The 20834-nt window shown below is 43.8% G+C and overlaps 1 protein-coding gene and 1 non-coding gene across 49 annotated transcripts in view; both read right to left on the bottom strand.

Annotated features, from left to right (window-relative positions):
- Neb (nebulin) overlaps positions 1-20834 on the bottom strand; it is a 197931-nt gene that overhangs the window by 26114 nt on the left and 150983 nt on the right. For 43 of the 48 annotated variants that reach the window (XM_063283589.1, XM_063283606.1, XM_063283605.1 and 40 more), the window contains 20 exons: positions 20503-20607; positions 18417-18521; positions 18182-18286; positions 17355-17459; positions 16098-16202; positions 14636-14740; positions 12392-12496; positions 11956-12063; positions 10794-10898; positions 9291-9395; positions 8832-8936; positions 8058-8162; positions 7857-7967; positions 7127-7237; positions 6809-6910; positions 6613-6717; positions 4022-4132; positions 3440-3544; positions 2637-2741; positions 1195-1299 (listed from right to left, as the gene is read on the bottom strand). In XM_063283589.1, the coding sequence (XP_063139659.1) occupies positions 1195-1299; positions 2637-2741; positions 3440-3544; positions 4022-4132; positions 6613-6717; positions 6809-6910; positions 7127-7237; positions 7857-7967; positions 8058-8162; positions 8832-8936; positions 9291-9395; positions 10794-10898; positions 11956-12063; positions 12392-12496; positions 14636-14740; positions 16098-16202; positions 17355-17459; positions 18182-18286; positions 18417-18521; positions 20503-20607 (2118 nt within the window). Of the gene's footprint in view, positions 1-1194; positions 1300-2636; positions 2742-3439; positions 3545-4021; positions 4133-6612; positions 6718-6808; positions 6911-7126; positions 7238-7856; positions 7968-8057; positions 8163-8831; positions 8937-9290; positions 9396-10793; positions 10899-11955; positions 12064-12391; positions 12497-13891; positions 13997-14635; positions 14741-16097; positions 16203-17354; positions 17460-18181; positions 18287-18416; positions 18522-20502; positions 20608-20834 lie in introns of all 48 variants that reach the window. The other 5 variants (XM_039106300.1, XM_039106274.1, XM_039106258.2 and 2 more) reach the window with 2 other exon arrangements.
- Trnaa-agc59 (transfer RNA alanine (anticodon AGC) 59) lies at positions 8344-8416 on the bottom strand. Its single transcript has one exon. It is a non-coding gene; the product is annotated as a tRNA-Ala (tRNA).

Genomic DNA, 20834 nt, shown 5'->3' on the forward strand with positions numbered 1-20834 from the left:
ATGGAGAGAAAGGGCTATTGTCCCCTCCCCTGGTCCCTTCAACTCCACTCTCACAGAGAGCAGGAACAGATATTAGAAGCGTGCTTTCCCAACTTCTTCACAGAGTTTTAAATCTCCCCCAAAGTTACCGGAGCACTCCTATAGTGCCTAATTCAGAGTCACCAATATTTGAACCTATTTTAAACTTTCTATGACCTGCATTCCATATACCAGGAAAGTCCACAAACTACTTTTCTTAAAAAAAAAAAAAAAAGATGCTGTTGTATTGGGAGACAGGCTTCATGGAGAAGAGGCAAACAAGACCCCAGGAGGCTCATTTTCCTGGGAGTCTAAGTAAAATTCCATTCTCCATTATGATTCAAAGTGAAAAAGACTTGTTTTTAGAATATCTCTGCTCTTCATTATAGGGAATATGGCATTTTGACTTGATTTTTTCATACATGTATATAATACACTTTGATCAAAACTGCGTCCCTCACCCCATCTCAGGCTACATCTCTTTGTCTTTCTTTTTTCCCCTTCTTCCCTTCCTGTCTTCACAAACTGTTCCCCTCTCTCATGCCCTTTCAAAAAATCTAGATTCTGCAAACATAGGACCTTTGTCTCAGTCTGGCTTATTTAATTTAACATGAGGACCTCCAGTTGTGTCTATTTCCCTGCAAATTACATGACTCCCTCTTTATGGCTTAGTAGAACTCCTCTGTGTATATAAGACATCACTTTCCCGTATCTATTAATCTGCTGATGGGCAAGTAGGCCGATCGCCTCACTTGGCTGGAGTGAATGTTGGCATGGTAACCATGCATGTGCCGGTGTGGATCCACTCTTGCTTGGCTTGGGGCGTCCCACCAAGTGACATTCATGGAAAAGCCACATGCATCTGTGCAGTAGGAACTTTTCACTCAGTGAAGACAAATTCAAATTGTATTCCACATATTTTTTTTTTCAGTTTTAGAAATAAGCGTATTCTGATTTTTATGACAATGTGGGAGCCAATCATGTCTAACGAATACTACTCAAAACATCTTAAAGAAAATAACTGGATTGTAGAATTTCTGCAGTGGGCAAGCTTTTAGGTTACAAACTGTACCTCCTACCACTTTCGGGTAATGTTCTAGGAGGCTGGGAAGGGTCCGGGGCTGAGCCAGTGCTCTTTGGTCTGATGATGTCATTGTTGTGCGGTGTAGGACTCACCCCACTCTGCATCTGCTGAGACTCTTTGGCAGTGATGTATGTTGGAGTCTCAAAGTCCAGCATGGGCTTGCCTCGTTCTTTTTCATATTTTTCTTTGTATTTCACCTAGTGATGAGAAGGTCTATTGAGTATTTTGCCACTAGTCAATTCCTAGACAGAGACACTATTTACAGGCAGCAATTTATTGGTTTACTTAATTTTTTTAATATTATCTGAGATAGGTTCTCACAATGTGTCACAGGCTGGCTTTGAACTCAGAATCCTCTAGCCTCAGCTTCCTACATACTTTCGATTGTGTCTATTGTGGCTTATCTTATTGCAAAGCCAAAAGACTTTCCTATTGTGTTACAGGCGTAGACCGTTTTGAGCTGATGCCTGTGGATGGAGAATCAATGCTATCTGAAAAGAACGAGCTAATTAGATTTAATATATACTTAATTTAGAGACACAAAAGAATCACTGGCAACAATTATCTGGCAAAAATATTGATTTTTGGAAATGCTGTTTGGAGAAAATTGCCCGTATATGAGGCCATCCAAGACTTGATATGGATATATGAATTTTGACAATAAATAGCATCTTTTGATATTTCTGATAAAGCCTCTAGTTCTTTCATAAGAACTATTATTACCAAAGACCTGTGGTCTCCATTGACTGTAGAACATGTGAGGCTTTAAAAGCAAACAGCTCCCTCTGGGACACCAGTGTCTATGTACTTTACTATTTGTGATAACTTAGCATTTAAGGGGAAAGCAATTCACAGCTGGACTGAGTAAGCCTGACATTAGCAGGTAAAATGGTCTCTTCCTTATAGTCAACACACTATTGATAATGGCATGAGGAGAAACTGAGAGGTAGAAAGACAAGGGCTCTTCCACCCATAACCTCAATGCCGTTGCTCAACTCAGCGTTCTTGGTCATGATGGAACACAGGAAGAGGACACACACTGCTTTACACATGATGGGGAAGCACCTATCATAACTCAGCCCTCTGGCTAATACCCCAGGACACCCAATAATGATGAGTTTGTGGTACCAAGACTTTGTTACTAGTAAGTTCTTTCCTCTAAGAATAATTATAACACTCAGAGACTCCTACAGTGTTGGGTGTGATCATGTCACTTGTCCAATTTATTGGTGTTTCCTGGCTGAGGACATAGGGTTGCTGTGAGAGGTTTGTCTCTCTGGGGAACTAACTGCCAGGCTTCCAGCACTGTCATGAATAACAAACATGGCAGCTGTATATTTCTCTATTATATATAAATACTGTCAATAAACCAATCTCAAAATGTTACCCAATTCAAGCCCCAGTACCGGGGAATATTTTCTCAAACAATGGCTATTAAAATGAGTCCACCCGTTCCTAGAGTGGACTTGATACTGTTTTTTAATACTGTGATAAATGGAAGCTCAGTGTGGGGAGGCCATCTTGATAGACTTACGATACTCTGCAGCTCTGTGGCTTCTTTGAGGTGTAGCTGTTCCAGGTTATCGGGTATCGTGTGGTAGTGGCCTTTGCTCTTCTCATAGTTCTTCTTGTACTGGTACTGAGGGGAAGGAGCAAAGAAACACATCAGTGGGAAGGTTCCGCAAAGTCTCAGGCGTCCCTGCTTAGATTAGGTGTTTAAGGGCCAGGCACGCGGCACACGCTTTTAATCCCTGCAGAGGTGTCAGATGTCTGCGTGTCCAAAGCCAGACTGGTTTACACAGCAAGTTCCGGGCCAGCCAGGGCTATGTAGAAAGCCCTGTCATCTCCCTACCACCACCAAAAGCCAACAAATAAACAAACAACCCCTCCCCCTCCCGCCAAAAGAAAAGGAAATGGTTGGATAGGTAAAACACCACGTGCGGTACTGTTGGTAAATACCAGATGCAAACACTGCTGTGGTGTGGCTGTCTCTAAGTGGCTGTCACTGAAAGCAAGAGGCTGTTTCAGGTGACTCTTGTACATCCTTACAAGAACTGGAGCTATTTATTTTTTTTGTTTTCCTCCTGGGCATCAAACCCATGGGTAAACACTGTGGACTTACATCCCCAGCCCAAACGAGCATTCTTACATTCTGAGAGGCATTGCAGCCAATGGTGTTTTATGGGTAATTGGTTGGTAGATTAGTGTAGTTTGGAGGAATATCACCAAATAGTAATTTTGTGGTAAGCAGAATGTATCAATAACAGAGAGGAGGCCATAGGAGCCCAGAGGAGGAAGCCAGCTGCCAGTGCCTGAGGAACCAGTGATGGAGCTTACAGAGCTGGCGAGCTGGCTTGTATTCAGGACGTGATGCATTATCAGGGATTCCTTCATGTCAGTCACGGGTTTGTGGAGTTTCTTCAGGTCAGCCTTGTATTTGACCTAGTGGTAAAGAATCACATAAAGAGGAAGTGAGAAATAGCGCTAAGGAAAATGATAGTCAAGATACCCCTTCATGAAACGAATTCTGGGGTGGCTGCAAAGGAAAACCACTTTGTGCATAGTTGCCAAAAAGAAGAAATGACCAGAGTGTAGATACATAATGGGTGTCGTCAACAGAAGGGTGGCACACACGCGGGACTGATACTAAGCCATAAAATGGGCTGCAATGCTAATTAATGCTGCACTGGGAAATGTTGTGCTAAATAAAATAGGACACGGAGAGAAATATTGTAGGATTCCATGTATCAGGAGCTTAGGGAAGTAAGGGTTGCTTCATGGTTTTGTTTGGGGCCAATAAAAAAGCTTTGGAAATAGTGGTGGTAACTGGAGAGCACCGTGAATGTGGTTAATGCTCCTTAAGTAGGATTAAAATGGCAGACAGTATGTTATGACCTTTACCGCAATTAAAGGACATACCTCACTTGCAAGGTTGTTGGCATCTTTCATAGTTTTGTAGAGCTGGCTGTCTTTTGGGTTGTATTTGGGTGTTTTGCCTTTCTCCTTGTCAAAGTTTTCTCGGTATTTAACCTAACGATGACAAATGCAAACATCTAGATCAATCCCGAGCTTCTGACCAGGGAAACATAAACAATTGTGACTATGTCCATGTTATAATTATGTCCATGTTATAATTATGTCCATGTTATAATTGACCACGGAACTTGTTACACCAGTGGGGCAGTTTCAAGGGTGTAAGAGAGTACTGTTCCAGTTACACAGGGTCACAGACAAGCAGGGATGATATGAAGTCACAGGAGACAGCACTGGCTTTGCCATCATATTCTCTGGTGACATCAACATGGCATCCTGCTAATACACGTCAAGACTAAGTGGTAAAAGCTTAGGCCTGCTGGGTGATGGTGGCACACACTTATAGTCGTGGCATTCGGGAGGTAGAGGCAGGAGCATCTTTGAGTTTGAGGCTAGCCTGGTCTAAAGAGTGAGTTCCAGGACAGTCAAAGGTGCACGGATAAATCCTGTCTTGAAAAACAAAACCCAGACCCAAACCAAACAAACAAGCAAAACGATTTTAGGCTGGAGTTAGGGAGGCTATCAGTGATACTGGGGTCATTTTGGCTTCCCTACCTGGATACCTCAGATATCAGAGATCTGCAGGTTGTAAGTAGCAAAGGTTGAGAAGTAAGAATTTGTTAAGCTAGATAAATTTGTTATTTTAAAATAGGATAAATAATTCTTCTTCTCCTTCTTCCTCTTCTTCTCCTTCTTCCTCTTCTTCTCCTTCTTCCTCTTCTTCTCCTCCTCTTCCTCCTTCTTCTTCTTCCTCTTCCTCTCCTTCTCCTTCTCCTTCCCCTTCCCCTTCTTCTCCTTCTTCTTCTTCTTCTTGTTATTATTATTATTATTATTATTATTATTATTATTATTATTATTATTATTATTATACTCACAGGGGGCAACAAGATGGATGGATCAGCGGGTATCAGGTTTGAAATAAAGAAAAAGTGAGATACTTGAGAATAACAGGGGATGTAAAATTCATTGTACTTCTGGAGTACATGAGACTGAGGATATGGAAAAGTGTGAGTGAAAGAAAGAGATGGCCATTGTGCTCAGGTAAGACAGAAAAAGATGGCTGCTCATTGGACAATTCAACCAAATAACGAGTGACACAAAACTTGGCTTATTGACAAACATATCGATGCCTTTATCACTGACGTTAGAGGATCAAGTCTGGAAGTCCACTAGCAGACAACTTCTACTACAGGTTAAACCAATTAAAAGGCAGCATTTGGCTCTTAGGCTTGGAACAGTCCATCCCAATGGAAACCCTTGCCCCAGGAAGTACACAGGGGGTAAACAAAAGGCCAGTGGGGGTAAGGGAATGAACCTTGAAAGATTCTTAAGGTCCCTACCAACAGTATAAAAGGATAAACAATGGCCGAGCAGCCAGCTCCAGAAGGAAAGGTTGCTCTTCAGACTGCGGTTGCCGCCAAGCTGGGGGAGAGGTCCAGGGTCCTCGCCATGTTGCAGTGGGCTTTAAAGCATCTGTTTGTGAGCTATCCCTGGTCCTTGGATGTACCCCTTCTTTCATACTCTTGTTAGCAATAACCCCCAATAACAACAAAAACCTCATTGTTCACCAAACTGGACTTTGTTGCAATCATTACTTTGGTCTTTCCTGAGCGCCCTTTCTGGAGTGAGGAGAGGTGTGTTGCCTTTACCCAGGAAGTGTCTGTGACACAACCTAGGGTCCCTCAACCTTCAACCAAGACAGCCACAGACTCTCCTCCAACCAATGGTCATTAACACAAAGACACCCAAGGAAAAAGGCTTCATCGCGGTACTTCAGATGGACCAAAGGTTGCCCTAAGAGAGCTGCTATTAGACTACAGCTCTCTAAAAACCGGTATAAACTTGGAGACATTGCAGAGGTTAGGGAGTGTGGGCAGTCTGCTTTGGACAACACATTTCTGAGCCTGTCTTAATAATACAAAGTCTGCTGAAATGAAGCATTCTTCTTGACACCCTGTGCATACTGTGACCAAGCTCTCGTCATACAAGACTGTATTATTTAACTACAGAGACAAGAACCTGAAGACATTTGCTCACCCCTACTCAGCCATGCCTAGCCTGGGCACTCGTATCTGTTGTTAAATGCAGGGAGAAAGGTTCTTTTACATGGTCAGGTTTTAAAAGTTAGAATATCATGATGGTTACACAGTACCAAGTCTCTCCCAGGTGACTCAATTTCAAAGCAGACCTTCTGGATCTAAATCTTACTGCCTGGCAAAAAGCACCCTTAGTCGCCAAGAGCGGTTAAATCAAAAAACAGCTAGATGCTTAACCTGTAAATGGAGACGTGGAAGGCTAGAAAGCCTAGGTTGGTTAGCAAGAAATGAGTCAAGGCCTTCTGAACTGTTTAAATGCTGTAGTACAGTTTAAGACCCTGTGTCTCTTGGTTCGTTGACACTGCTCTTCCTGGGAATCGCTTGTCCCTGACTAGTTTTGAAACTCCCACACCGGGGTCCCTGTATGCCATTTTGTATTACCTGGCTGCTCAGCTTGGCCGCCTTCTTGGCCATCTCAATGTCTGGGCGGCCAAGCATGCTTAACCCGTGGCTGCCTTCCTTGCGGTGCTTGGCTCTGTACTCCACCTGCATCAGAGAGACCCCAAGTGGGAAGTGTGGTCTCGGTGGCACACACACACAGTGCCACTGTGACACTGAACTTTAATGACACTCTTACCTCACTGGCCTGTTTGGCTGCCTGGGTGGCCTTCTTGATGTCTGGCCTGTCGGCCACTGTGGTGTAATGCAGATTCTCTTTGGCATCTTTTTTATAAGCAACCTTGATTTGAGGGAAGAAAGCGCTTACTTGAGGCCGACAGAATTTTCCAATGGTCTTCATTAAATACAAACAGCATGTGTGTTGGTAAAAGTAAGCCGATTCCCACCCCTGTATTTCTAAAACCGTCAGACAGGGACATCACTGCATGAGGAGCATGCACTCATTTGCGGTCCACGGTGTCATGTGACCCTTCAGGATGCTGAGGCGGGAACTTACATCACTCTGCTTCTTGGCCACGTCCATCGCATGCTTCACCTCTGGAGGCTCTTGCATGATGGAGTAGTTGGACTTCCCTTTCTCTTTGACGAACTTCTTCTTGTAGTTTGTCTAAACGGCATCAGAGTTGTTCGTGTGAGCAGAGGAAGGTGAGGGAAAGATTTATTTGAGGAATATGAGAAGATCTTCAGGAAAGTCCATGACTCCCGATCGCAGTGTGGGGTGGAACTTTGATCTCTGGGTCATAGTCTACTTCCTCCCCGTCTTTTCTCTCGTGGACTAACACCAGAACTATCCAGCAAGCTTAGAGAACGGAACTCAAGCACGCTCAATGCTCATTGCTAACTCTTACCTTTAAGATATCTGTCACAGGTTATAACAGCAGGATGCAGTGCACTGGCAGAGACTCCTGAGGTATGCCAGGCGATTTTTAGCTCTCAAACTGAACATTGCTTAATGACAGCAGAGGCCACTTTTGATCGGCACTGCTTTTTCCCACTAATAGCATTAGTTATGCCTTATATTGCAAAATGTGCTATGGAACAAAGCCCACATCTGCTACAACCTGCACAACTGTAATACCAATACACTTAAAATAAAACTGGAGTTAGGATTCATATACTCAGGTTAAGAGTGCAGATGCGTAAAGGAAAGCGTTTGTAAGCAGGGGGCTGGCTGTCCTTGACCCAATTCATAGTTGCCATCAAGAGCTCCGTGGCTGGCCACTTACATCACTGACGTGCTTGGTCACTGCCTTGACATGAACTGTATCCCTGGTCTCTGGCAGTGTTGTGTATGAGCCCTGGGCCAGGTGCTTCTTGACATGGTCCTTGTACTTGTTCTGGGGGAATCCACAAAGAGCTTGTTAATGACTCTGCTTGGGGCCTCAGCCTGAGATGGAAGGGAAGCAGATGGGCTGTGGGTGGGTTACCTCAGACACCAGATTGCTGACAGTCTTTGCCAAGAGGATCTGTGGGGTGTCAGGCACAGCATGACAGGTTCCCCTTTCCTTTACGTGTTTCTCTTTGTATTTCAGCTGTGGGAGTAGAAGGGGAGGGGACTTTTTTTAGCTTTTTAAAAAATATCTTGCTCATTCAGTTCGCAAATCCCTCAATAGTAGCTGAGAGGGTCCCACCACTCAGGACCGCACCGAAGGATTTAACGTTCGTTCAAAACGGGTTTCTCCTGACAACTTGAGGTTTTTTTTTTTTTTTTTTTTTGGAGCTGGGGATCGAACCCAGGGCCTTGTGCTTGCTAGGCAAGCGCTCTACCACTGAGCTAAATCCCCAACCCCGAGGTTTTTATTAAGATGAAAACCTCACGGTAAATCTTTGCCTTTAGTTGAACGCATTCTCAAATATGTCATCTGACACTCATTGGGCCTAGAAACACAATCTTTCCTCCTTTACAGAGGTGGTGGGTATAAAGTAGGAAGAATAGGATCCCACAGAACAGAAACTTAGGATTCAGGGGAGAATCCAGCCGGTCTTTCAGATTCCCTGTGCTGTGTTAACTGCCGGCTGCAGTACAAGCCAAGAACCATGCCAGGCTCAATGGGATTTCATAGACGGCCACCGAGGGCGGCAGCATGTGCTAGAATCACCTACAGATGGAGCTTCTGTCCTGTCCTGGATGTTTCTGGAGACGGCTGCTGCACAAGATGGCCTTGAGTCAGGGTAGACACTGTAGAAGGCCAGATACTTACATCGCTTTCTATTAAGGAGTTCCTGAGGGCCAACACCATGTCCTTATCATCAGTGACAGAAAGCTTGCAGCCCTTGAGAAACTCTCGGTCCAGCTTGTATTCAAACTGCGATAGGAGGAAGCAGGTCATTTGATTAAACCAGAGAGGCATCTTCAGAAGGAATACCCATTCTCAGAGTAAAGGGAGGGGCTTCCTGGCCTCTCACTGTTACCACATGCTAGATTCATCCCTTCTAGCCCAGGAACCAAGGCTGGGACCAACTCTCCCTCTCTCTCTAGCTTCAGGTCTCTGAGCCCCCATGCCTGGGACCAGTTGTCAGAGGACAGCTCCACAGTCAGGTTTGTTTCATGAACTTGCTTCTCCCCTCAAACTTCCTTCTAATTTAGAGCCCAAATCAGCCGGGGCAAGTGCCCTGACAGTGAGTGCTGGAGACAGCCCCAGGTCTGTCTCCTCTCTTACATCGCTTTGCTGCAGGGATGACTTGGCGGCCTGGATGAAGTCTGGGCGGTCGGGTGTCCACTTCCAGTAGGCTTTATTGGCCTCATACTGCTTCTTGTAGTCCAGCTGTTTTGAGTGTGACAGAAAGACAACGGTCAGGCTGAGTCAACACATATATGTAGTACCCAAGGGGAGGGGGGGAACGCTCGCCAGTCAACGTTCCACAAATCGCAGCTCATAGAACCCTTGATAAAACTGTCTGCTCTATGCAGCTTGTCAGTCACTCGTGTCCTCTTTGCTCCCAAATTGGTATTGAAGCTTTGGAACACTTCCAGGTGAAATGATTCCACAGTCTACCTTAACTCTGCCTTCATCGCCTGCATTGTTAACTACTTGCTGATTTGTGAATAAGTTACAGGTATTTCTGTAAAAGAGGCCAGAGTATCACAGACACGGTATACGGCCACCACCCAGATTCCACAGTCTATTTTCCTACATTTCCTTCCCACATCTTCCACATCTGTTTACCCATTTATTGCCCACCAGCGCATCCTTAAGACTCTTGCCAGCTTCTCTGTGACACCTCAATCTACCTGCCCCTAGAAATGGATGCTTCTGGAATGAACGAGAATCAGTTGGATGTCTAACGTTTTGTGACACTAGTTTATGTGTTTTAAGAAGTTGGGGCCCATCTAAGCTTACAGAGTTGCTTCTGTGGGTGAGATTTTTAGGGCCTTCCGGCAAAAGAAATGTTATCAACATAGGGAAGACCGAAGCAAGTGGAGCGTCTAGACAGTGTACCCGAGACAGCTAGCGACTCTGGTCTCTCCTTCAGAAGCAGATACCAGAGCTTAGGGCGAGAGGAGAGCATGGAGAAAAGACTGAAAGATGCTGATGTGCTCTCCAAAGTGCTGCCCTTGTTTCAGAGCTAACATCTGAACTCATCTGCCCCACAAACACTAGGGAGATGTAGCGTGTGGCCTAGCGAGACCACCCTGGGCTCTTCATGCCCCTTCACGAAGAGCAGAATCATTTGGTTTTTAGTATCATTCACTACTCGTTCTCCTGGCGATGAGCTCTTCATTTGGACAGGCAGAGCTTCGTCTCATGAAGAGATTTGTAAGGTCACCTGCTTGCTGAGGTGGCTAAGTCCCCACAGTTAAATGTCAAACCACAGCAATCTCTAAAACTTGTGTTGAGGTTTCACTGCCACTGGGATGGCAGGGGGCACTGAGACCTTCAGTAGGCCCTGTGGCGTGGAAGGCAGAGCCTCCAGGGGGATTGAGACTCATGCTGCAGGAGAACAAGCCTTCACTCTCAGACTTTTCCACTTGCTCTCCGGCCCCATGTGCTCTCCACCATGGGAGAATGCAGTAAGGGGAACAGCGACAGATACTCACGTACGCTTGACCTCCCTATCTCTAGAACTTAAATAACTTCTGCAAATTACCCAGTCAAAGGTATTCTGTTACTGCAGCAAGGGGACGAAGGCTGGATGGGGACAGGGAAAGCTGTGTGACTTACATTCGTGTTGACTTTGTAGGCATCTTTTGCTGCCTTGATGTGAACAGCATCCGGCTTGATGGTGCAGTTAGATTTATTCCTTTGGTAAACTTCCTTATATTTCAGCTACGGGAGACAACAATGACATAGTTAGTTTTTTTTTCTCCAGAGAGTTAATTAAACATTTTTTTAAAAAAAGATTTATTTATTTTATTTATATGAGTGCACGGTAGCTGTTTTCAGACACAGCAGAAGAGCACATCAGATCCCATTACAGGTGGTTGTGAGCCACCATGTGGTTGCTGGGAATTGAACTCATGACCTCTGGAAGCAATATGGAAAAGACGCACAGAAGGGGCCTCATTTATACAGAAGCCCATCAGCTGTCAGTTGTGTGAGTACGGCTCTCTGTGCATTCAGCTTCACAGAGCCATGCTCATCTTGATTGTATCTGCCACGTCTGTCCCAGGGTCACCCTGGCCACCCAGTTCAGTTTTTCCTGCAATGTTTCCTAGCAGAACACTTGGAGAAAAATCACTGGAGTGACATATAGACCTTTATAACCACAGGCTGGTGCCAGGGAGGGACCTTCTGACATTACTGTTTGCGGTTGGGGATGGGCTCTCACTATGCAGTTTTGGCTGGTATAGAACTCACAGAGACCTGCCTACCTCTGCCTTTGTAGTGCTGGGATTAAAGACATGTGCCATCATGCCCAACCGACCTTATCTCAAGAGGAACAGGTACATTCCTGGGTCTGATAAAGTTGCCTTTGACCTGACCCATGTCTCTTCCTCTGATACAAACTGTAGGGATCTGCTCTGTCTTGCTGCCTTGGGCTAAGCCTTGCCACTAAGTTCTCTCCAACTGCACTTTATGTCTCTGGATCTGCCTTCCCTTTACATCCACATCAGTGTGGCTCTGACACACTGGGAAAGGGTCTTGGAAGAGCCACCTTGGGTCTTGGCCTAGCTGTGCCCCCGTTCCCCCCGTTGTCGGCCAATAACATTTGCAACAGACCTATTTTGCGGTGTCCAGTCAACTCAGAATCATAAGGAAGACAGAGGGAGGGCTGCCACTTTAGGGCACTAGGTTGCCAAGTGGTTTTTCCACAGGTCACCATCTGGTGTTTACTACATCACATTGGAAGTCCAAGACAGAGGGGCTAAGGACGGGTACTCACATCACTGACTTCATCCTTCACTTTTCGGACATGGAGCAGCATGGGTGTGTCATGGATGGTGGTGTAGCCTCTGGGTCTGGCTTTGTTGTACTCCAGCTTATAAAGTATCTGAAGCAGATCAGAAAAGTGGGAAGGTACAACATCATGCTTCTCCATTTTCAACTTAAAATACACATGGAAAGTGAGTAGGAAGCAAAGGCAATTTTATAAACCCAATAGAGAGGCTGTCTGCTGAGGCCTCTGTGTCTCCTGGCTTGCCTGCTGATTTGAATGATGAGGCTTCCGTATGACAGAAGAGCCCTGTGTGCAGCAGGCATGCATCACTCTTGCCTCCCACCCCTCACAGCCGCTTCTCAGACACCTGGCAGGCTACAGTGGGCCCCGCCTGGGCAGATGCGCTGAGCCTGAGGATGCAGGCCCTTTGCCCTCTGCTTACGTCACTGATTTGCTTGTTGACTTTTGTGGTGCGCAGGTGCTCCGGGGTGTCCACAACGGAGGTGAATTTGTCCTTTGACTTCTCATACTTTTTCCTGTATTTGATCTAAATCACGGAGGAAAGGACAAGTTACATTCCAGAACAGAAGTCCTAAAGAAATCTCATGCAATATCAGAGGGTGGCTTCTGCCTTCGCTCACTGGAGGTGTTTACTAACGTTTGCATTTCATTGCCGTAATGTAGTAGCATGGACAGACGCTTTCCAATGTATTTCATAGACACGGAAGCAAAGGGGCTCTCAGAGGTTAGGAACCTGAGCCAAGGGCATGTGTATAGTAAATCTCAGAGGAAGGCTAGACTCTTCTCTGAACTGACAACCTCACTCTAACATTCCATTTTACATTGGTATTTTTCTATGTCCAATAAAATGAGTATATATGACTTTTAAAGTATTTTAGATTTTTAATCTATCATCTATCTGTCTGTCTATCTATCTATCTATCTATCTATCTATCTATCTATCTATCCATCCATCCATCTACTCACCCACCCACCAACCCACCCACCCATCTATCTGTGATCTCTCTACTCATTTATCCTTCTCTCATATAATACATTCCAATTGTAGCCTCCCCCTCCACTCCTCCCAGTCCTCCCACCTTCCCTCTCCCCCACATCCAAAATGAATTTTTTATTGGAAATTTCCAAGTCCCATTTTTTTTGTTTTGTTTGTCATGCAGATAAGCTGTTTAAAGCAGGACAGATACAGAGACCAACAAACTTTCATGCATAGTGTTTGGATGATCCTATCAAGGACAAGGATATTTATGTGAGGACATATCCCTTTTCATAAATATTGACTTGACAACAAACTAAGATTACAAAGCAATCTGCTAACAGGAAAGATTGGCTGGAGCCCTTTTGGCTTGGGCCAAGGCAGTGGCATTTCATTAACGTTCGTGTGGGTAACTGAGTTACCACATTTGCCTTCCGGTCTGTGAGAAAGGTGGCAGTGCATGCTCAGTGGACCTCACTGGGTGACAACGTTACTGACGTGAATATTGCCAATGTCCAGGGCCTACGTGGCTAGCCCCAGCTCTCTGAAACAGTTGCAGTGAGAGCTGAGCAATGGGGCAATTGGAAGAAAACATTAAATATTCGGACCTTTGAAAGCCACTAATCTACTGAAGAACCTTAATTTCTAAGCAATCTGCCTTTCAAAGCAAACACTAAAAAAAAATTAAGTAAATGTTATATCTATCAATTTGAAAAAAAAATGCATGGAGACTCTGCTGACCTTCGAGGATTTCTGAGCCTTAGATGTGCAGACAATGGCTGCCCAGTATACCCAGCCATGATCAAATTTTACTTCTAAGGAATGAACATTCATATGCTTTATCATGAGGAAGCAGCAGGGGCAGAGGTCAGGGGACCAAAGAGAGCATAGAAGGCGCTGCGCCGAAGGTCTAAGCCTGCTTCTTCACACCCTGTTGGACATTACCTGGCTCCACATGTGTGTATTGTAGAGAGCAGTCAACATATCTGGACGCAGGATCTCATTACAGCCTTGTTTCAGAAGCATCTTGGCACTAGACTTATATTTTCTCTGTCCATGCAAAGAGCAGTGAAGCACAAGAGAGACTCATGAAGACAGAAAGAACATGGCTCTATATCCCAGTCACCTCCGAGTGAAGAGATGTAGGCTTAACACACTTTGCGTACTCACAGAGCTGTGTGGTGAAGCCCCCGTGTGGAGCGCAAGGAGAATGGCCGGAAATATTTAGGCTTTGACCCTCCACGACCCTCGCAAATGGGTAGGACAGAGGTAAACAGTATGTATGTCACCACCCTGATTGCCTTATGGAGAGGACATCATCAGAACAGAAGAGTAGGGTAGGGATCTCCTCTGTCTTTTTTCTCCCATAACTTTAAAAATTAGTTTTTAACAACTCCATCTGCAGTTTACCGCTGCTGTTAACAAAACGGGTACTGCAGAAGAAGAGAATGGAGGGGGCCCTCAGCTTCTGTTTTCACCTTCACCACGGCACAAGTGAGGACACAGAGCGTTGACTGGCACACTCAAACAGCTCACGGGCTCTTTGGGTGGCTAGACAGATATTTTGAAACAGAACAGTCCAATATCATAGGTGGAACCTATGACATCCTTGCAGCAGACGGGACGACACCTTGGGAGAAATCGGAGCACAGTCCTGTCTGGGCCAAGCTGCCGGCCTCATCACAATACCTGGCTGATCTGGTCGCCTGCCGTCTTAGCCAGCAGATGTCTAGGTTCATCGACTACCAGGTGGTATTTATCTTTCCGCTGCTCATAATCAGCTCTGTATTTTTTCTGCTCAAACATCATATTAAATTATAGCAAGAAAATGACATTGAGGGCACATGGTAATGTCTCAATCTGAATACTCCAGAGAGTCTGAAACCTAGCAATACCCAGGACAATGTTTAGATGATCATATAGAGAGTAGGAATGACAAGCGAACACAGATTTTTTCCGGAGAGAGGCTGAGGCCTGGAAGAGAGCAAGCTGAGGTATGGTAGGGTCACGTTTCTATCTTTTCATTATACATGTTAGTGACATCAGGCTGGACGGAATCTTACACTGTATTTAAAATGAGGTGCCAATAATCTACAAGTTTCATCTACAAGGCAGCAAGAGTCTAAAAGTATAATTAATGCTATACAGAGGTGTAACTAACTATAATATCCAAAATTGTAACTAGGTTTACTCAAGGAAAACTGTACTGATTTACTTGATGATTTAAAAGATACCTGGAAATTATTCATGAAACAGGAAAAACAAAATATATCAAGACTGTCCTAGGAAGCTGCTGATGGTGTTGGTGTTAGATTTTTCCTGCCTGGAAATGTGTTGAAATGAAGTAATTAAACAAAAATGAACTGAAATTGGCAAAGGCCACACGGAAATGCACCGCTGGCTACAGTCTTATTGTTAGTGCCCCTCTAGTAATATTCTAACATGTTTGAACTTATGCAAGTCCACGTATTATCTGAAAGCAGAAAAGCGTAAGTTTAGTTATGAAAACATCTAAACATTATAAAAACTCCCCAATTTAGGGCTCACAGCTTGATGATTTGGGCTCGCTCGAATTATATTCAAATTACATCATTGTAAAATCGGTATAGGGAAGACGGAGTAGAATATAGAGGGAGGTGTAAATAGATACCCGTATGCATCCAATTCCGTGGGAGTAACAGTGATGTGTCTGAATGCATGAGTCACACAACTATCCCCATTGAGCGCGTCAGGGTTCTGACCAGTTCCATTTTGGTGCCTTTGTGGGGCTACTGAATCAACCTTGACCATCCAGGTCTCCAAGCTCTACATGGGTTAAAGGCAGTTAGTGGATCGTCCACAAAATCCTTCCTCCTCTCTCTGGCACCTTAAGACTGTGTTACAGAGGTGAAGGTGAACGTGGATCTACTCAAAGTTTGGGCAGGGCCAACCAGATAGTGACATTGTACAGTCTTTCCAAGCCCTTATATGGAAGGAACATTTAGGACAGATTTCCTGTCATGGTATATATCAGGTTTTAATGAAACAGCCCTGCAAATTTTTTAAGAGAACCAAATAGGGGGCTGGAGAGATGGCTCAACCGTTAAAGGCTAGGCTCACAACCAAAAATATAAGAGAACCAAATAGGTTTAATCAGATTAGTTTTACGTACCTCGTTCATCAACTGAGTTGCGTACTTGAAATGCCTGTTAATTGGACAGTCAGCAACATACTTGAAGTTTGACTTTGTTCTTTCAAATACTTCTTTATACTTATACTAGGGGAAAGAACATAATTATTTGATTGCGTATCCAATCTTAAGGAGCAATGCTCTTTATCTTAACACTTGTAATGATGCATTCACAGAGCTAACAAGTCTTTATCGAGTTTATTTTTTTCTTATTTCCTGGAGCATTGGGAAGAGAGGGGCTGACATCTTGAAAATAGTCCTAAATACGTAGTATAAACCACCCACTAGATGGTCACCAAATACAAATTCCATGGTGATCAAAGGCCTAAAGCCTTTTCTTTTGTTCTGGCATAGTACAACAATTCTACTTTAATGTATTTTGATGGGCCACGTGAAAGCAGTCTTTAGTCCATTAGTTAGACTATAGTTTCTTAGCAACTAATCAGATGATTAAAGTTTTTCAGAGCAGAGTGGGTAATGACCTAGTTACCCTGCAACCTGTTTGTAATCAGTTCTACAAATTAAGAATATTTTTAAATGTAAATTTAAACGATTCTAACGAAGAAAATAGATGCTATAATACATGCGACCCAGCAAGTCTACTGTAAAATATCTTCTGTCTGGCACCTATCATAAACTGGATGATTTTTATTTTAAAGGAAAATTCAACTGCTTTATTTTTTTAAGTAGGAAAATGAGGACCCCCCCAAACTGTAATTCACCTCATATACCACATTGTAGATTAAAATAGCCACACTTGATATTTATTGCTGTATTAATGCTTTAGTTGGGCGAGTTAGTCACATCACATCATGAGAGGGAATTCCGGAATAGTCAGGAATAGTCATACTAGATACTTTTTCAGCAAATACAAATAAAACTCCAGCGAATGAGATCAGCACTAAAGAAATCTCTAGCCAGACATGACTGCACATGCCTTTAATCCTAGCTCTTCAGGAGGCAGAGAGAGCCAGGGCTCTGTGATTTCAAGGCCAGCTACTCAATACACAGAGTGAGTTCTAGGCCAGCCCAGGCTACATAGTAACACCCAGTCAAAAACCAAACCAAAACAAACTTGAAAATATCTAGAAAGTGAATATTTCAGCATGGGAGTTCGTTACAGGGTCTGGAAGTGAGGACAGAGATGAGGCTACAAAAGGCTTTCCCATAGTGCTCATCTCTGTGAGCTCAGCTTTACATTTAATGATGAAGCTGTTCTCATGGGGAAGACAGGTATACCTTGCTGTAGAGAGTCTTGTTCTGTTCAGCTAATGCCAAGTCAGGGGTATCATAGGCATAGCAGCCAATGCCTTTAAGCCAGGTCAAATCTTCTTTATATTTCACCTACAAGAAGAGGAGCATTAAGGCGTTTTAGTAACTCATCTCTAATTGTTATAGGTTAGGAGCCATCCAAGTGAACAGGTTGGAAACTCTGATTCCCAAAGTTTGTCAAGTAAGGAAGATTTAAAATAGCCTGCTTTGTTTAAATGAATTTCCAGAGTTACTGGCTTCTTCTTATGACTATTTTTTATAATACTTAGAAATTTTCATTTTTACTATTGACTAAAATCAATCTTAACCAGTATACTTTTCTATAGAGAATAGCATTGGCTTGGCAGCTAAGCTTTCACGCAGACCAGTGAAAGGGGCCTTGCTTTCCGTTGCATTCTCTTCAAAGGATCCAAGATAGGCACAGACTATGCTTTGAGTCATAGAGGAAGGCATAGGGTGACATAGAGGACATAGGATGACAAATTTGAATATAATTTTTCTTCTCCTAAGCTCTGGCTTAGTTAGTCACTTAGTAATTAAACTTTCTGACTTGAATAACCATCCCCACGATCTAAAAAATATGGAAGTGGGGCCAGCTAGACGCCACAAAGAACTCTAATGGTAGTGGGAAAACCAACAAGTTATCCTTTGAACCCAACACATTCACTCACTGTTTCTCATGTACCTTGGCATGAGATACTTACTCCCTACCCCTGCAAAACTAGGTGAGTGTTGCAGCAGTTTTCATGCAGGGGAGCATGGATTTCTCTGTGAAAATTGACGATAATACTCACATCGCTGACGGCATCAGTGACTGCCCGGTGGTGGAAATGTTCAGGGCGATCAGGAATGGAACTCCAGATTCCCAGCTGGCTCATGTAGTTTTCCTTGTATTTCACCTGTTGTAGAAAGCCGACTCAGAGTTAATGCAAAGCACATCTCCCTGTAGTTTTAGAAAAGCGAGACTGCTTAAAAAAAAAGGTGTTGGGTCACAGAACCCATTTCAAGCAGTCACATCCAGGGACATACTTTACTGATGTCGTCGGTGACTTTGCGATGATACACGATGTCCAGGGCGTCCTTCACAGTGTGATATTTCCCTTTCGTCTTTTGAAATGTTTCTTTGTAGCGAAGCTGTTGAGAGAGAATAGGACACTGATTATGAAGATGACCATGTTAAATGACTCTGGTCTGTTCAGTTTGAGCTCTTGTGCTCTCTTAGATGTCCCCCATGAATAAAATTAGGGGAAAGCTCGAAAAGCCATTCCAGATGTGGGAAGAGAAAAGGACACTAAAGAAAATGTCATAATTAAAAAAAATTACATGGATTGATGGAATCGTAATGGATGGAGCCATGGTTCACGGTTGTGGTAAATATCTGAATGTTGATAATGATGGGCAAAACCATGGGCAGGCTAGAATTCTCTTACGTCTTTGCTCTTTTTCTTTAAATCAAAGACTACTTAACTTAAAAAAATATGTCAATGTTAAAGAATTTATTTTGGGGATGAGGAGGAAACAAACAACAGCGAAGACCATAGCCTTGCTTTGTCTAAGACATATTAATAATGTCTTGGCTCCCACCTCCTGCTGTTAAAATACTTTTCCACTAAGCAGTCTTGAAATTTCACTTTATTATGACTGTTGTCTTGTGACACGATGACTCTACTGGTCTCATCTGCATAAGACAGACGCTTCTCTAGGCGGCTGCCTGAGCAAGCACTCAGTGAGAGATGCGTTTTCTGAACTATTTTGTTCTTCAAATGGGTGATGTCAGAAAATGAGCTTGTGGGTCCAGCCATGTTTGATACATGAAATCTAACATCCTTGTGGCACTGGGGTAATTTTAAAGATTAAGGTTTCTTAGAATTAGTGCTGAGGACTGTTAAAGATTAAGGATATAAAAATTGCCATGGGGGCAGCTCTAGGGAACAGTCGGACCCTGGGATCAATTTCAGTGCATGGCTACTCTAGCGCAAAGAAAATTAAATTTGATACAAGTTATATTGACAAGTATTGGTCACAGAGGCTCAAACTGTACTCTCAGGACTTGGGAGAGACTGGTGAGTTTGAGGCTAATCTGGGCTACACAGTGAGAGGCCACCTGGGGTACAAAAGTAAAAGCCTGGTCAACAAAACAAAGTGGGAGAAACTCAGCTGTAACCTTGAATGATAAAGACAGGGGATGCCAAAGACTGAGACTGTGCTGAAGGATAGGTTTTTGAAATAAACCTGTGGTTTTCTCAACTTGCACTTTAAGCACTCAGTAGAATTGTCTTTTTCCTAGTAATTACCTTACGCAGCCATGAGATCTAGAGCTCTACAGTGGATATGTATGGCTGGCTGGGGGTTCCGATAGGTGTAAGTCCAGTTGTCCAATCCACTAAGAGTTGCAGTAATAGATATTGCAAATCTGCAGTTGAGTTCTGAGGCACTGAAAAGCCAGAAGGCCCTCCCTCAAGCAGACTAATATTCCTATCTTCGGAAACACATAAAGTCGTTACCAGTAGAAGGCACACTTTCCCCTCATGAGGTGGACAAAGAAGTCCCTCCTCTGATTCTAGCTACTGTGTCCTGGCCCTCACACACTCTACAGTAGGCAATTAAGAGAAGAAAGAGAACATTTTCTAAGCGCTAACAAGCTCAGAAGTGTAACAGACACATTATTCACATTTCTTTTGTGTGTAGTCTTATTTCATTACCATGTTTCTCATCCTATTTCATATATAGAAAAATTAGACGAATTATATAGAACTGAAGAACAGGCAATGAATCAAATCTGTGGGGTTTTTTTTTTTTTTTGCACCCAAGACCATGATTTTATGTCTAAATAAATTAGCTATCAAGTATCTCTAGGTTACCACCCAAGAACTACAAGGAGGGGTCACGCTGTTGCCCAGGATGTTGCCCAGGAGATAACGAATAGCTTGCAGCATCTCAACACAGTTCTTAGCTACTTGGTTGGAGTGATGCACTCTCTCTCTCTCTCTCTCTCTCTCTCTCTCTCTCTCTCTGTGTGTTCTTTCCTGGTCCATGTTGTGGGCAATGACTTTGAGCTATGGCTGTGACAGAACAGCTCTCCCAGTCACAGCAGGAGGAAGGAAGAGGCACTTACATCGCTGGCGTTCCAGTAAGCTCTCTTGGCTCTGATGAGGATTGGCGTGTCTGCAACTGGTGTATACTTGTCCTTCATCTTTTCATACTGAATCTTGTACTTTTTCTAAGGTAGAGAAAGAGAAGGGAGAGACAAGCAAGTTTAAATGTCATTACAATTATTGTGGCGTGTTTGTGTGTGTTTGTGTGTGTATATACATGCATGTGGCAGATGCATGGTGTCTGAGGATAACTATGTGGGTTAGTCCTCTTCCCAATTTTATGTGGGTTCTGGGGATTGAACTCCAGGCGTCAGGCTTCTCCTGCAAGCACTCTTCCAGTAGCACCAGGGCA

Source organism: Rattus norvegicus, chromosome 3, assembly GCF_036323735.1.
Source record: "Rattus norvegicus strain BN/NHsdMcwi chromosome 3, GRCr8, whole genome shotgun sequence".
Classification (NCBI taxonomy): domain Eukaryota; kingdom Metazoa; phylum Chordata; class Mammalia; order Rodentia; family Muridae; genus Rattus; species Rattus norvegicus.